General features: G+C 37.0%; 1 protein-coding gene across 2 annotated transcripts in view; it reads left to right on the forward strand.

Annotated features, from left to right (window-relative positions):
- The window catches only part of LOC146002485 (small G protein signaling modulator 1-like), a 408,832-nt gene that overhangs the window by 336,410 nt on the left and 57,336 nt on the right, over window positions 1-15,086 (forward strand). For both annotated transcript variants that reach the window (XM_083140359.1, XM_083140360.1), the window contains 5 exons: window positions 1,829-1,993; window positions 2,552-2,689; window positions 7,724-7,937; window positions 11,800-11,954; window positions 13,636-13,760. In XM_083140359.1, coding sequence (XP_082996485.1) covers window positions 1,829-1,993; window positions 2,552-2,689; window positions 7,724-7,937; window positions 11,800-11,954; window positions 13,636-13,760 — 797 coding nt within the window. The remainder of the gene's footprint in view (window positions 1-1,828; window positions 1,994-2,551; window positions 2,690-7,723; window positions 7,938-11,799; window positions 11,955-13,635; window positions 13,761-15,086) is intronic.

Consider the following 15,086-nt stretch of genomic DNA (forward strand, 5'->3'; position numbering starts at 1 on the left):
ATTGGCTAGAATCACAGAGGTCCTTCCTAACCGGCTTCATCCTGTTTCTGAGTCGACCAAGCACTTCCTTGTAATACCACTGATTGATTGTTTTGTTTTCAGGGACAAATTCATGGTGGATCAGTCCTTGGGAACTTTCTCCACATTGTCATCATTCCTTGACGTTGAAGGTCGTTCTCATCTTGGTCCATCCTCAACACTTTCACGTCCACCTTTGAAACGATTGAACCAGTTATACACGTTCTTGATAATCCTGCATCACCATACACTACCCATATTATCTGTAACGTTTCGGTAAACGATTTACCCAATTTGTAACAAAACTTAATGCTGTAACATTGTTCCATCTTGATGCACATATTTTGTAGGCTGCCTGCACACGACCTGCATCTGACACATGTTTGCCCCGATACCGACTGCCTGTAACAGGTTGAAACATGCACTGACGGGAAGTTTAGATATAGCTATTTGCAGTGTTGCCAGAATACAGTATCTTTTTGTTTGGTTTGGTTTTTTTTTGACAGTTCGGTTTCTTTATGGGCGGACCTTGTACGTTTCCTTCCCAACACTTCTCCAATATTTGTTTTACTGTAAATATCTGGTCATGCTGGAGGGGCCTTTCCTAAAAACCAGCTTGGTATTCCCCTATCCCTATGATTGTTTCTGCATATGGTTTCCATCAGCTTCTTATTATTGATGTGAATATTTTATATGGTGTGCATAAAAGTGAAATACCCCTATAGTTCTTGCATTCCAATTTATCCCCCTTTGTACATTTGACAAGTTATGCTTCTTTGCCAGTCATTAGGCATTTCTTCTCGATTCCATATGTGTGTTATCAATTGAAACAATTTCTCTTTGAGTTTGATCCCTCCATTTTTCCATAGCTCTGCTGGTATGTCATCTATTCCTGGAGCTTTTCTGTTTCTTGGGCTTTTAATGTTTTTTTTAGATTCTCGCCTTGTAGGGGAGTTCACTGGTTGTTAATTTTTTCTGGCAATTCTTTTCCTGCTAGTATTTTTGTGGACGTTCACTGACTGTGTTGAATTAAGTAGTGTAGAAAAGTACTCTTTCCATCTATGCTTTATTGTTTCCTTATCTCCAAGAAGTAGCCCATCTTTATCTTTACAGCAGTTTGTTCTGGTTTGAAATCCTTCTTTGATTGATCTTACTTCTTTATATGCCATATATGTATTGCTGGAAAAACAAATCCGAAATTCTTGACCTTTTCTTGACCTTTTTTCGTTTTTCTTAACCTTTATTTATTTGACCCCTACTTAGATAAAGTTAAAATTAGAAATAAAAAAGTAAATATTTTTTATTTAATGCAAAACCCCTACCACAAGGCCGGTTAAGATGAAAACTGAAGCTGTACTTTAACAAGATAATTAGACTTGCTTTATTAATGTATGTAATAATTTAATGCTCCTTTTCATGGAGTACATCCTGGACTGCATTTGACACAAGCTAGGGTCTGGCATCTGGATTATCAGCCTGTGTCATCTTCTGTGGGGCTCCATTGTCATCACTATATGTTTATTATTGTCTCTTCACCCATCTCATCATACCAGCATTCATCCTGTGATTAGCTAAAGGGGGAAAAAAGGGGAAGGCAAATAAATTAAATCAATCAATCAATCATTGTAATAGCAAAAATTCTTGACCACAAGTATAATTTTTGACTTCTTCTTGAGTTCTTGACCTACTTGATTTGTTTATTTCTTCTTTACTTTCATGACTTTCTTGACTGGTAGACGCCATGTAAAATTTGTTTTATTTAAACATGTCCAACTGAGCATGAACTGACAATAAATTTTCAAATTTTCAGCTGACAGTGGCGGGACAATTGTTCTTGTTGGCCAGGATGGTGTCCAGCGACCACCGATCCACTTCCCAAAAGGTGGCCACCTGCTGGCCTTTTTGAGCTGCCTAGAAACTGGCCTGCTTCCCCATGGCCAGTTAGATCCGCCACTCTGGTCACAGAGGGGGAAAGGTAATGTTTAATTTTTGTCTAAAATACATAAACTCTTGCAAAATAAACACCTTTGTTTGTATTCTTGCTTTATACACAATACAGCCTCTACACTGTTATCTTCTTACATATGTGATCAGAAATTTGTCCTCACGAAATGAACATTTGCAGTTAGTCTCTACATTTTGTATTTTTTTGAAGTGGATATGTTACTGAATTGTTATACATTTGTGTTCAGAATTGTATCACAAGAAAATTATGTGGTTTTAATCTTATGATTATTGAAACTGAAGAGTCTAGAGGGAAAATTTGATAAGTCACATTTTCAGTTTTTTTTTAACAGAACAACAAATTTAAACTTTCATGCCTCATTACTTTCCCCTTGTTTAAACTTTCACATTTTGCTGGACTTACCCAGTTTCTCATCTGTAAGTTACACCATACAAAACTACAGCTATTTAATGCTATCAACACCAGCAAGATGATAAAATTGGACTTATAAGTTTTCCCCTGTACTCCTCAGCTGTTTTCATTATCAGTTTTGGGGAAAATGGCACACAATAAATTTTTAACTTGTAGGTAAAGTCTTCCCTAAACTAAGAAGGAAAGGTAGAGTGCTGCCATCTATCAAGAATGAGGAGAAGCTGAGTGAAGATGAAGAGGAATCTACTGACTATGTGTTCAGAATTGTTAGCAAACACCGGCCTGAAGATTTTTGTAAGTATTTGTGAATGTAGTATGGTAGGCTATTCTTGTAAATGCCATCTGTAATCATCATCGTCATCAATAGTAGTAGTAGTCAGCAGCAGTTGTAGTTGTAGCAGTAGTGGTGGTAGTGGTAGTAAACAATTATAGAACTAAAAGAAATCCATATGTAGAATAGAATTTTGAAAGTTACTTGTTACTTTTATATGCCAATCAGCAAAAGTTGAAATATAAGTCCCCTTCTGGTCATGTCAGTCTGTCCATGACCATGTGATCCTCTAGTGTCTCTGAAATAGCTATAGGTACAGCTATGCAATTTGGGGAACTGGAGGACCTATAAATTACCAAATTTGTATTTTCTAAATACATGGTGTTCTGGATAAAAATATAATAAAGGAAAAATTAATTACTTGAAACTTTATTGACATTTTTTTTATATTTGTCTACCTTAGAGTAACTCTTTTTTATTGCCTGCATAGGGCCAGTAGCCATGTGCTCATCCTAACTTGGCCTCCTGGATTCCCGGATTTTACTTCTCAAGATTTTTTTATGGGGATTTGCCAAATGCCACCAGTACATCATGTTCCCGATCATTAATAATAATAATACATTTTCTTTATTTAGCAGGTAAGGTTCAGCCAAGGGCTGCTCTACCCCCTAATCCTTGTCAATATAATGCTATGTATATGATAAACTGCGCATGGAGCAGTAAGCTAGATGTGAAACAATACATACATATACTTGTAAGAAATACTCAAAAAAAGATTGATACTAAAATGTATAACTACAAATACAAAAGACAATAGTAATAAGAATATAATAGTAATCAATAAATAGTATAATAATCAATAAATCAATATCTATTGATTATTCCCTAACTAAAGCAATAATCAGTAAATCAATATACATTGATTACTCCCTAACTAAAGCAGTAATCAGTAAATCAATATACATTGATTACTCCCTAACTAAAGCAGTAATCAGTAAATCAATAAACATTGATTACTCCCTAACTAAAGCAGTAACCAGTAAATCAATATACATTGATTACTCCCTATGTATGTATGCCAGTAGACCTATTGTCAGTGGAGTAGCGGCCGCCCCCGCAACCCCCGCAATGCAGGGGGCCCCGAGGTGTAAGGGCCCCGCAATGTACTCTCTCTGTGCTCCTGAAATTTTATATAATCCCAGAAATTCAAAAGATAGTGTCGCATATTAAAAAAAGAAAAAGAGGATTTACGAAACAGAAATCTGGTTCACAGTAATATATCATATTACGACATCTGCGATATTAAGCAGTATTGTCTCAGCCAGAGGGGGCCAAGCAACTTGACATATGTGTCTTCTCCGAAGTGTAGAATTAACTTACTCACAGATGGCAATCGATAAGAAAATTCTCTCATCTCATAACTTTGTAACGTAGTTTGTCGTAAAAGTAGTGTAGTGTAGTACAGTTATGAATCCAGTAGAAGGATTCAGTTGCTCAACCCTCAACCAGTCGTTGCCTTAATTGTTACACAATACCTAAACAAACCAACCTGATAATTCATTACCTTTTGTATCAGTAATATTGGTTTTACACGTGATATTTGAAATGTAACTTCCCAAAAATATTTTCAAGGGGGGCTCAGCCTCAATATGAAATTGAAATAAGATTTGCGATAAATTTCCCACATTGTCCACACCTGTTACGTTTTACTTCAAAGGAGCCCAAAACTCAGGAAGTGGAGCCCTTATGTCCAGTAACCCCTATCCTACCATGCAAGGTGTACAGTGCTCGAAGTGAAAATTCCTAGCTGTGAATTTGCTTGTTCGAGTTAGGGGAAAGAAGGAAGGATCCTTGTATGGATGAACGTGAAGACAATGCTGAAGGTGGAGGAGGATGCTTGTGCTAATTATCCTAGCTGGGGAATGCTTTCGATTTTTTTCTTTGTGGGCGGATAGCATCTTCGAGCACTGATGATCTATTAACAAAATGGTTCTTGTTTCATGAAAAAGTCTTTAAAAAATATTACTGGTCTCTCGAAAATAAATTTCATCGTTAAAATTATGAATAATAATATTGAGGTTGTGAAAGTGTCGCCCCCCAAGTCCCTTGTTTCTATCTGGCCCTCTGGATTACTTCCTGCTTTAATCCTTCAAATCTCTGAAAAAATATAAATATGCTGACCAAGGCAGTAATTTATTTTATTAAAAACATAAACTAAACGTAACATTTCAACCTTCTAGCAAAATCTTCTTCAGACTCTGTATCAAGTACAGAAGACCATGCTAGAAGGTTGAAATGTTACGTTTAGTTTATGTTTTTAATAAAATAAATTACTGCCTTGGTCAGCATATTTATATTTTTTCATAATCATGGAAACAAGGCTTAATGGTGTTATAGTTCAAATCTCTCCTTTCACCTCACCCTGGCTACCAAGCGAGCAGATTATATTTGCGCCGGAATTACGAAAGGGGATTTCACATAACGATTTATATTTTTTAGTCCATGGTTCGTTATACATGTACAGAAAGTGAATAAACAACTGGTTTAAAATGGACATCCCCATAATTCTTGTAATTACTTAAGCAAATCATAACAGTTCTAGTAGGATTATATGGATTTATTATACGTTGCTATTATTTACACATTTACAAAGTGTTTCCATATGTGCATTTACATAATCAACCAATTTCCTTAATTCAAGCAAAGGCGTAACTATGGCCTAACCATTGGTACTTTCATTAACACAGAGTTAGCCTAACTATATCTGTGGCCTACCCTCGACTTAATTGATATTCCAACCAGTCTTGCGTTTCCTTACGCAGCATCCTTCTTCAGCCCGCTAGGCATTATGATGCGACTCGGCAATATCGTATAAATGCAAATCTTTGCTAACTGGGAAACTTGGGGATGTCAAACATGGGTTGGCTTTACCAAATGCTACTTATATTTTCCATCATTAGTTTAGCCACCATAAGTGGACTAAACTTTTGTAGAGGGTTCCTTGGCCAAATGATACATTAATTTCAGACATCAGTCTAGCTACCATAAGTGGACAAGACTCTCGAAGATGTTCATTTGCCAAGTATTACATTTACTTCTCAGTCTTTCAGTCTAGCCACCCTGAGTGGACAAGACTTTCGAAGGGTCTTCGTCGTTGTGGAGGTAGTAAAAAACTGTTGTTTTTTTTTTCTAAAGCCCACTGGCCTTATTTATAATTGGGGTAAATGTCCGTGGACGTGGAACCCGTAGAACTCGAAAATTCCACTGTAACAGACTTTTGAAAGGCAGCTAGCTCCCCCAAGCGGAAAGCTAAAAACAGGAGAATCTAATATACAGCAAAAATCACAATTCATTAAGCACATACACTTACATGCAATAATAACATAAAAGTACACACATGGAAACATATTACTTAACCCTACACCTTGTAGCTGGCCAGCAATTAATTAATTCAATATACCAAAACCAGTAATGGTCAATCCGACCATTACAAGGTTCACTAACACCAAAATTAAACACCGTGCCCGTGCGACGGAGGGGGCATCGGTATTTCATCGAGTGACAAATTTTCAGTGAATAAAATTCCATCACCGCTTTATTCTATCTCTCAAGACAGGAGTCTGCTGCTATTTCTTCATAGCAGATTTCAATTGGCCTTATAATGCCACCATTGACAATCTAGATGCCCGGTTCAACCCCCATAACTGGAATGACAAGTTTGCTTGAGTATATAACGTGCTATTAGTATTAGAAGCGTAATGTGAGTGGCTCTTACGTTGAATCTTGACCTGGCACAGCGAGAATGCATCCACCTCTAAGTTAAAAGGAGTGTTTACTATCCTTGAAGCAATTTCCCCAAACAAAATTTTTTTTAAATACGGGTGTATTATATGTAACCTAATTTTTTTAAAATGTTTCGATCAAAATATTTGGGTGCACAAAGCTTCCCCCCTCCTCCAAACAAGAATCCTAGCTGGGCCACTGTAAGAGGAAAAAAAAATTCTTTCAATTATTTCTCAGAAATTCAGACCACCCTGGTTTAGTTTTGAAAACTGATACATATAATCAAAGTCGATGACAAAAAATGGGAAAGCAGGGTATTTGCGGTAAAAGTTGATTTATTGTACAACGATGGGGGGAGGGGAGGTTAGCTATCTGTTTTGCATCCGTCCCACTCTGGCATCATCTCGATAATCGTTTTACACTAAGGGGGCCCCCAGTGAACTGCGCTATGCCACTGCCTATCATGTCTTAGTTTCCAGTGATATGAGTTTACATGATTGGACAGTTCATTTAGAGACCTGTAACAAGTGAAATATTGATTTGCAATTTTCAATTAGTATCCTTGGCTCAGAATGCAGCTATAAGTGAACACAACTCTAGCTGGTTTCAAATTATTGCTTTAAAACTTTTTTTTTATGCTTTTGCTTATTATCAGGGTTCGAAGGTTGAAGAGAAGTATTTCTTTTTTCTGTTTTTGAATCGAAGACAGCTTAATAGTATATTTCCCTTAAGTTAAATCAGAAATAATAGCCTTTGTTTGCACTTTATGGCTGTTTTCAGCTTATTTGTCATTTTTCAGTTCTGTATTTTATTGTTTTGACTTTTGTGCAAGTTGCACGGGACTCTTGGAATTCTCAGCATTTCACCACAAACCTCTTGATATTTCATTTCTATATTCTTTTTTTTATTTATATACACTTGGAGGTATGGCATACTGAATTTCATATGCAGTTTAACACTTAAAAATGTGCATTGCCACACTGGCATTCTCCTTTATGTAGTAATGAATTCTCAACATTGACTGAATGAGAACTGTCTGCCATATTGCATTTTCATAGCATTAGATATTTGATTTATTCTGACCCAGAAACTCACGTGATTGGCTTCCAGGTTTTCCAACTAGTTTTAGACCCACACTTTTTGGGAGGGATTTAGCTTTCTCAGCAATAAGTTGTTTTCCTTCCCTGAAAATATCTTCTAAATATAAGAATTTCAAAGACATACAGTGCATGAATTCCTTCATGTATTTGATCCAGTGTCTTCTCTCGACAAAGGTCCCGAACTTATGGATCCACGTGTGAATCGCAGCTTTCTCGGTTGGAGCCAAGACTCATGTGAGATTAGGGTGAGGCCTCAGTTCTCCACGTCAACGGCTAGCTCCACTTCATCCTCAAAGTCTCTTAGCCTAGATCCGAACCTGGAACCACCAGAAAGTCCAGCCAGACTTCAACCTATCCCATTGGATAATGGTGTGAAGCCTAACCCTGGGTAAGCATATTGTTAGTTGGGTACTAAGTAGGACAATTATAGCAATACTAATAGGGAGTAGATGGAATGATTGTTGCTGCAGAATGATGTAATGACCACTATAAATTGAAAAGCAGTTTTCAATAAATGTCTGCGACCTAAAAATTACAGATAATATTAACCGTGCAAGTTTTGTATTGAAATGAAATAGTGAATTATAAAGTAAAATAGTTCAAATAGTATAGTGATAATAGTGACAAAATGGCAGGAGAATGTATTCAATATGAATATCAAAATCTAAAATCACTGCCTATTGTCTTATATATGAACATGCTTTGAATGACAGGTAGTGATTAATCTGTCTGATCTATGATGTGAAGATTTAATTTAGAGCAGCAAACTTTATTGCCTTGCATTATAGACTTTGATGTGACTGTGTTAAGTTCATTACATACAAATAAGCAGCACTTTTTTTCTGGGAACAAAGGTTCTGGTACTCACAAGTTGGTTTGTTATTGTGTTCATTATAAGAATTTCTCAAAGTACGAGGGTCATTTCATAAATAATGCACAAAGTGCCAACTCTACAGAGTGGATGATGCAATCAGAATAAAGGTTACACCAGTTGCAGTTGAAGGCTTGTGGAAACAGCACGTCTCCTTGTTGGTTCCCTAGTGTACGACAGTTGGAAGTGATGAGTGTTAGCAACAGCATATGCAAGCACCTCTGGTGCTGTGGCAATTGAAGACCAAAAATAGTGCATCAAAATTGAAAGTTTATGTGGCAGAAGATTGTGGTTAGTGGACAGTGCACCATAGACTTTGAACCAGAGTTGAAGTCTCAGTCAAACGAGTGGAGAAGTCCATCATCATGACAAACAAAATATTTCGACAAACACAAGCAAAGGTGAAGCAAATGATGATCTCTGCCTATGATCACCATGGAATCATCATGACAGATAGTCTCTCATATGGAACTAGAGTAACAGCAGCATATTATCATGCCTCCTCTTCTTCTTCCTTTGACATTACAGCACTTGTAGTATAGCCTTAGCCTTCTCAACAATGCCAGTCCATTCTTGCCTATCTTGCACCTTTTGTCTCCATCTTCTTATCTCCCATTGTTCTGATGTCTCTCTCCACATCATCCATCCTCGTATCCTGGGTCACCCTCTTCTTCATCTTTCTTCAAGTTTTACGGTGAATACTTTCTTTACTCCTCTGTCATCATTCAGTCTAATAAGATGCCCTGCCCAGCTCAATCTCCTTGCCTTGATTTCAGCTATAATATCAGGAGATTTATATAATTCCTTCAATTCATGATTATAAAGTACTCTCCATTCTTCACCATCATATTTTGGTCCTGATATTTTTCATAGTATTTTCCTTTCCCAAGTCATCAGCGTTAATGACGATCTCTAAGTGAGTACCCAGGTTTCACTTCCATACAGTATTGTTGGTCGGATCAGTGTCTTATATACTCTGAGTTTTAAAGCCCTCAATAGTCGTCGCTTCCGAAATATATCCAGACATTTCTTGCCTGATAAAATTTTATCTTCGATATCAAGTTCTATGTTATTTTGTTGTGTCTTCATAATTTTGGTCACCAATCTTTACTTCTCTGACGTGAGTAGGGTTACTTGTCAGTCTCATGTATTTTGTTTTCATTACATTCACTTCTAATCTAACTTCATTAGCTGCTTCTTCAATTGCCAACATAACCTCCTCAACAGACCTTTTCATCTGCATAGGCAAGGCACTGATTCATTCTATTGAAAAATATTCCTGTGGGTCGGATTTTTACATTTTGTATGACCTTTTCGAGACTTACTATGAAGAGTGCTGTTGAAAGGACATCTCCTTCTCAAACTCCAGTTACAGTTTCAAACGTGTCTGAGAGTTTATTTTGAATTTTAACTGTATTAATTGTCTTAGTATGTGTCATTTTAGTTAGAGTTACTAATTTGTCTGGTATTCCAAATTCTTCCATAATCTCATATATTTGGGATCTATTTATGCTATCAAAGGCTTGCTTCTCTTGTACAATTGGTGCACTGTTACATTATATTGAAATGCTTTCTCCAAAATTTGTCTAAGAGTGAAGATTTGATGTGTGGTGGAGTGTCCTTGCCTACACCCACATTGATATTCTCCTATAATGTATACCTTCAATCTCCCAGCCAGAATATTGGTAAATATTTTGTATATTACTGATAGTAACGCTATTCCCCTGTAGTTTTTACAGTTCAGTTTACTTGCTTTTTTTATGAATGGGGCATATTAGTCCTATGCATCATTCCTCAGCCATTTCTTCTTTCTTCCAAATCATGCTTACAAGTTTATAGATCGACTTCCACATTTTCATGCCTCCTTTCTTTATCATCTCTGCAGTGACATTGTCCTCACAAGGATCTCTATTATTCCTTAAATTTCTGATTATTTGGTTAATTTCTCCTACTGTGGGTTCATTAATAAACTGTTGGGGACCAGAATATTGCTTACATTCTATGTCATTTCTATTTGCGGGTCTATTCAATAGTGTTCTATCACTTCTTCCATATGATTATTCATGATTAGGGGCTCTTTGATATGTAGCTTCCATCTTGGCTTAAAATGCATCCTTAACATTTTCTTCCTTCTCTTCCGTGGGTGCATGCACACAAATAAATGAGGTGTTAAAGAATTTTCCCTTCATCCTCAGACAGCACATATGTTCATCTACTGCTTCAAAGTTGATAACAAGGTGCTTTAGCTTTTTTTGCACCGCAAAACCAGTTCCAAAGACATTTGCTTCCATGCTGCCACTGTAGAAGATAACGTAGTCATCATTTTCAAAGATGTCACTTCCCTTCCATCTCATTTCTTGGAGGGCTGCAATATGTACTCTATATTTATGAAGTTAATTTGTAAGATTTTTCAGTGCACCAGCTTTATGTAGACTTCTTACATTCCAAGTAGTTAGTAGTTTTTTTTTGTCAGGGTATCCTTCCCTTAGCCTTTGGTGATCCCTCCGCTCCCTGCAAGGAGGGGCAGTGCTTATTTGTTGGCGGCACTTCCTCTCCATGTCACAGTGCTGTCATTGGGCTTTTCTGAGTTTTTATGAGGATGGTCCTGCCAGAGATCATCCTCCCCAGACCCTGTTAGTAATGCCGCCTCAGTCCGGGACTGCTTATTTGGCTGTGCCTTATTCGCAGCTAACCACCATATTTGGTGGATATTTGCTATCTGCTACCTGCGACCCGCCAGTTGCTGAGGCTCGCTTCGGAAAAAAGCTCCATGAGAAGCTTTCTGCCACCAGGATATTATCATGCCGGGATCTGAAAATTACTTAGAAATGCACAAATACTGAACTGGCTTGCTTCTGGATAGATCACTCATTTTTCATGCCTGCAACTGGGGAAGGTTGTGACCGATTTACTGAGCAATTATGAGTAGGAAGAATTGACTCACCCACCATACAGTCCAGGCACGAGTCAACCAGACTTAGATTTATTCCCCAAGTTGAAAGAGCCCCTGCGTGGAGAACATCCCCCCCCCCCAAAGAGTTTTTTCAGCAGTACTGCTTTCCCAGACTGGACAACAGTGGTCAGTGGTACCCTAACTGGCACTGCAAATCTTTTGAGACGTTGGGACACAATTATTGAGAAGCAGAGGAACTACACTGAAGGACTGTATGAAGATACTACCTAACGTACAATAAACATGCCAGGAAAAAATAGTGTCCACTATTTAAGGAATGACCCTCGTACAGTGATCTGATACTGTGAAATTATTACCTATAAAAAGATGCCAGTATGGCGTACCATTACATACCATCAGAAAAAAAGCACTGCACTTGTACTGATAACATGAAATTGACGTCTTTAATTTGATACTATTTTCCAGGGAGTCTATTCAACTCCTGTGTGACACAATGAAACGACAAATCATATCCAGAGCATTCTATGGGTGGTTGGCCTACTGCAGACATCTAAGCACCGTGAGGACTCACTTATCAGGCCTTGTGAACCAGACCATTGTGTCTGCAGTGGAACCTGTAGGTAAGTTGCTTAAGATAGTGGTGTAATCAAATTGTCCCTGAAGCGAGAACAAGTAGGAATGTTGCCTGATATTATTTACATGAACCCATGAACATACCATGTAAATAGGGTGTGGATTTTTTGCCTATTCATCGTTTATAGTCCTTTTTACGTATCATTTATTGAAATTGAAATTGAAATTTTTCATTGAAATTGAAGCCAAACCCCAAACCCCAAGTAGCCAAAAGTGGTTGGCCCAATGTTAGGCAAACCGTACTGAAAGTAGTTGGCCAAATGTAAGAACAGACCGTTGGACAAGGTTCCACTAAAGTATAAATACGTTTGTGTTCTGATACATACAATTTATTGTGAGGTCAAATATAAAATCTAGCACAAATTATTTCTTTTTAAAATAATAATAATAATAATAATAATAATAATAATTTCAAGGTACCTTCAAGTGATAGCACAAAATACTTTCTAGAGTTTATATAGTTTTCCACCTTTCATGGAATTTATTCCACACATAACATTGTTTACTTTACCTGTATGTATCTTGAACCACCTTCACAAGAATACTTGTAAGAATATTCTTTTTCTGCTACAGCTAAACAGACAAGCAATAAGCAATTCCCAGCACAGAGGCTGCTGACAAAGGAGTCGTGAGTGACTACAAGTTAAAAATAGCTTCTACTTTCATTAATAAAATATTATATTTCCAGCATGTGCTGTGACTGAAATATTAAAAAAAACAAAAAAAAAAACACCGTTACGTGCCACATATTTTGCATTCTAGAATTTACAGCATACTCTTGAAAGTTGTCTTAACAGGGGAAAGTAGTTTTTAAAACTGATTTTGACTCACTTTTCCATGGTTGGCAAGCATTGGCAACAACCGTTGGCCCAACGTAAGACCAACTTGAATTTACCAACCAACGTAAACCCAACCTTTTCCACATAAAATCTGCAATTGGTCCAACAGTTGTGGTTACTTGAGATAGTCATTAATGCTTTAAATTTGTTTCGCATTGTTTAAAGCTTGCTAATGCATTTTGAAGGTTCCTGTAAATGACTATTTTTTAGTTTAATGCCTGTTTTGTATTCAGTGAATTTAGCTTCATGTGCTACAAAGTCAGAGGTCCTAAGGTTGAGGTGTGTAAAGGGTGGCCCTTTGTGAAGACACCCAAATATCCTATCTTATGCAGTACACACTAGACTACATTTTGCAGACTAATGAGGTACTGACGCCAATACTCACAGTTGGTTTAATTCCCGGTGGACCTTAAGTTGTGTCCTATTCATGTATGTTTGTTATTATCCTTGCACTTATTTCATCTGATGTCTTTTCATCCTCATATTCATGATTAGCCAAAAGTGGAAAAAAACCAATTAAAATTAATCAATCAATTGATCAATCGAGTACTGGGTTCAAACCATGGTCAAGACATGTATCATTGTGTTCATCCTATCATTCATTTCATCAGTAGAAGAGCAATGCAAAATAACCAACATAGAACAGGATTTGTTAGAAACATACGGAATATATAACGACAACATTTCAAACATGCCGTCCAATATGGTAAATGATAATGCATCTGGCTTTATGTTATCCTTTCCCTCCTTTTTATTAAGACAATGCTTTAAATATCTTACTGTTTTGTGGGATATTTCCATTATTTAATTGTAATAACTATTGTTGCAGATGCCAGCAGTGGTGTGACAGAAGAACTGTGGAGACAAATGTGTGAAGATGGCAAAGTCACAGTACAAGATGAGGTGTTTCGACTCACGTATTACGGTGGTCTTGCTCACAACATCAGAAAGGAGGTAGGAATATCAGTTTGCATCTGAACTAGATACAGTAAAACCTTGTTAATCCAGACTAATGGAAGAGGATAAGTTGACCGGTTTAACAAAAGTCCAGATTAACTGAAATAACCTAAAAGAACAGTAGAAAGTGCATTAAAACTCAGATTATAGCAACAAAACATGTTTATTATGGTGTATTGAAAGGGCGTAGGCCTAAATACACTATACAGTACAGTACAAGGTCTGCGGGAAACAGAGTTTTATCAGTGGTTGACTGCCTTTTCTTTAGGAAGTTCTCTGTTGACTTCTAGCCACATTTAAAACCTTGCATTCTGCTTTTTTTTGCCTGTCCAGATTAAGCAAAGTCCGGCTTATCGGGATCTGGATTAATGAGGTTTTACTGTATATATCATTGTGAAATTGTTGCTGATAGTGATAAGGTAATAAAGTTAAAGGATTCTTCTGCACATTGCAACATGCTGATGAGATCAGCACCACACTCTAGCTGCCTTTAATCTCCAGGGTTAACCTCAGGTTGATGAGAGGCAGGGTGAACCCCACAAACACTTTATGGTGGGACAAGATTCCCTTCTGAGATACTTGCTGCATTGCAATCAGATGCCTTACTGACTGGACCATTACTCTATACTGATGAAGAGGAACCCAGGTCCAATTTTCGGTGAAAGAGGAGATTTTATAAAAACTATTGAAATGGCATGAAAATTTGAAGTTGTCAAATTCGTGTTTTTGTTTAACTTGCATGTCTGCATTGGTGTTTTGGGTAAAACAGGTATATACAATAAATAAGAATTGCTGCAGCAAGCCAGGTCAAATTTTCAGGAAACTTCACTGTTCTTTGTTCTTATCATTGAGTGAAGAAGATAACAATTCATTTTACTTCCTGACGTGCAAACTACCATTCGACTGCAGACGTTGCACCTATCTTAAGAGGACAAATCATCACTCACTTTTTATGTTTGTGATAGTTTTTACAACTGTAACAATCCCTCAAAAATCTATTGTTGAATGAGCAATATCTGCATTCCAGCACTCATGAATAGTAGATCTCATTTCTGAACCAACTTTCTAAAAACAATTATTCTCATTTTGCTTCTTTATTTCCCCCTTACATGTTGCCAACCCTCGACTATATTTTGCCCTTTCTCCTGTATTAAATTTTTTTATATATTTTCATATAATCTTAATTTGTATTAGTCTTACACCAAGCAAAATTATGTCTATTAATTTGTATATCCTTTGTGTATTCCCCCTTTTTTTGTAAGTGAACCTTTGTTCTCACTTTTGTATTTGTTCCTTTTTGTGTCTTCTTTCTTTTTTATTTGT

This window comes from Lepisma saccharinum, chromosome 18 (genome assembly GCF_977018435.1).
Source record: "Lepisma saccharinum chromosome 18, izLepSacc3.1, whole genome shotgun sequence".
Lineage (NCBI taxonomy): Eukaryota > Metazoa > Arthropoda > Insecta > Zygentoma > Lepismatidae > Lepisma > Lepisma saccharinum.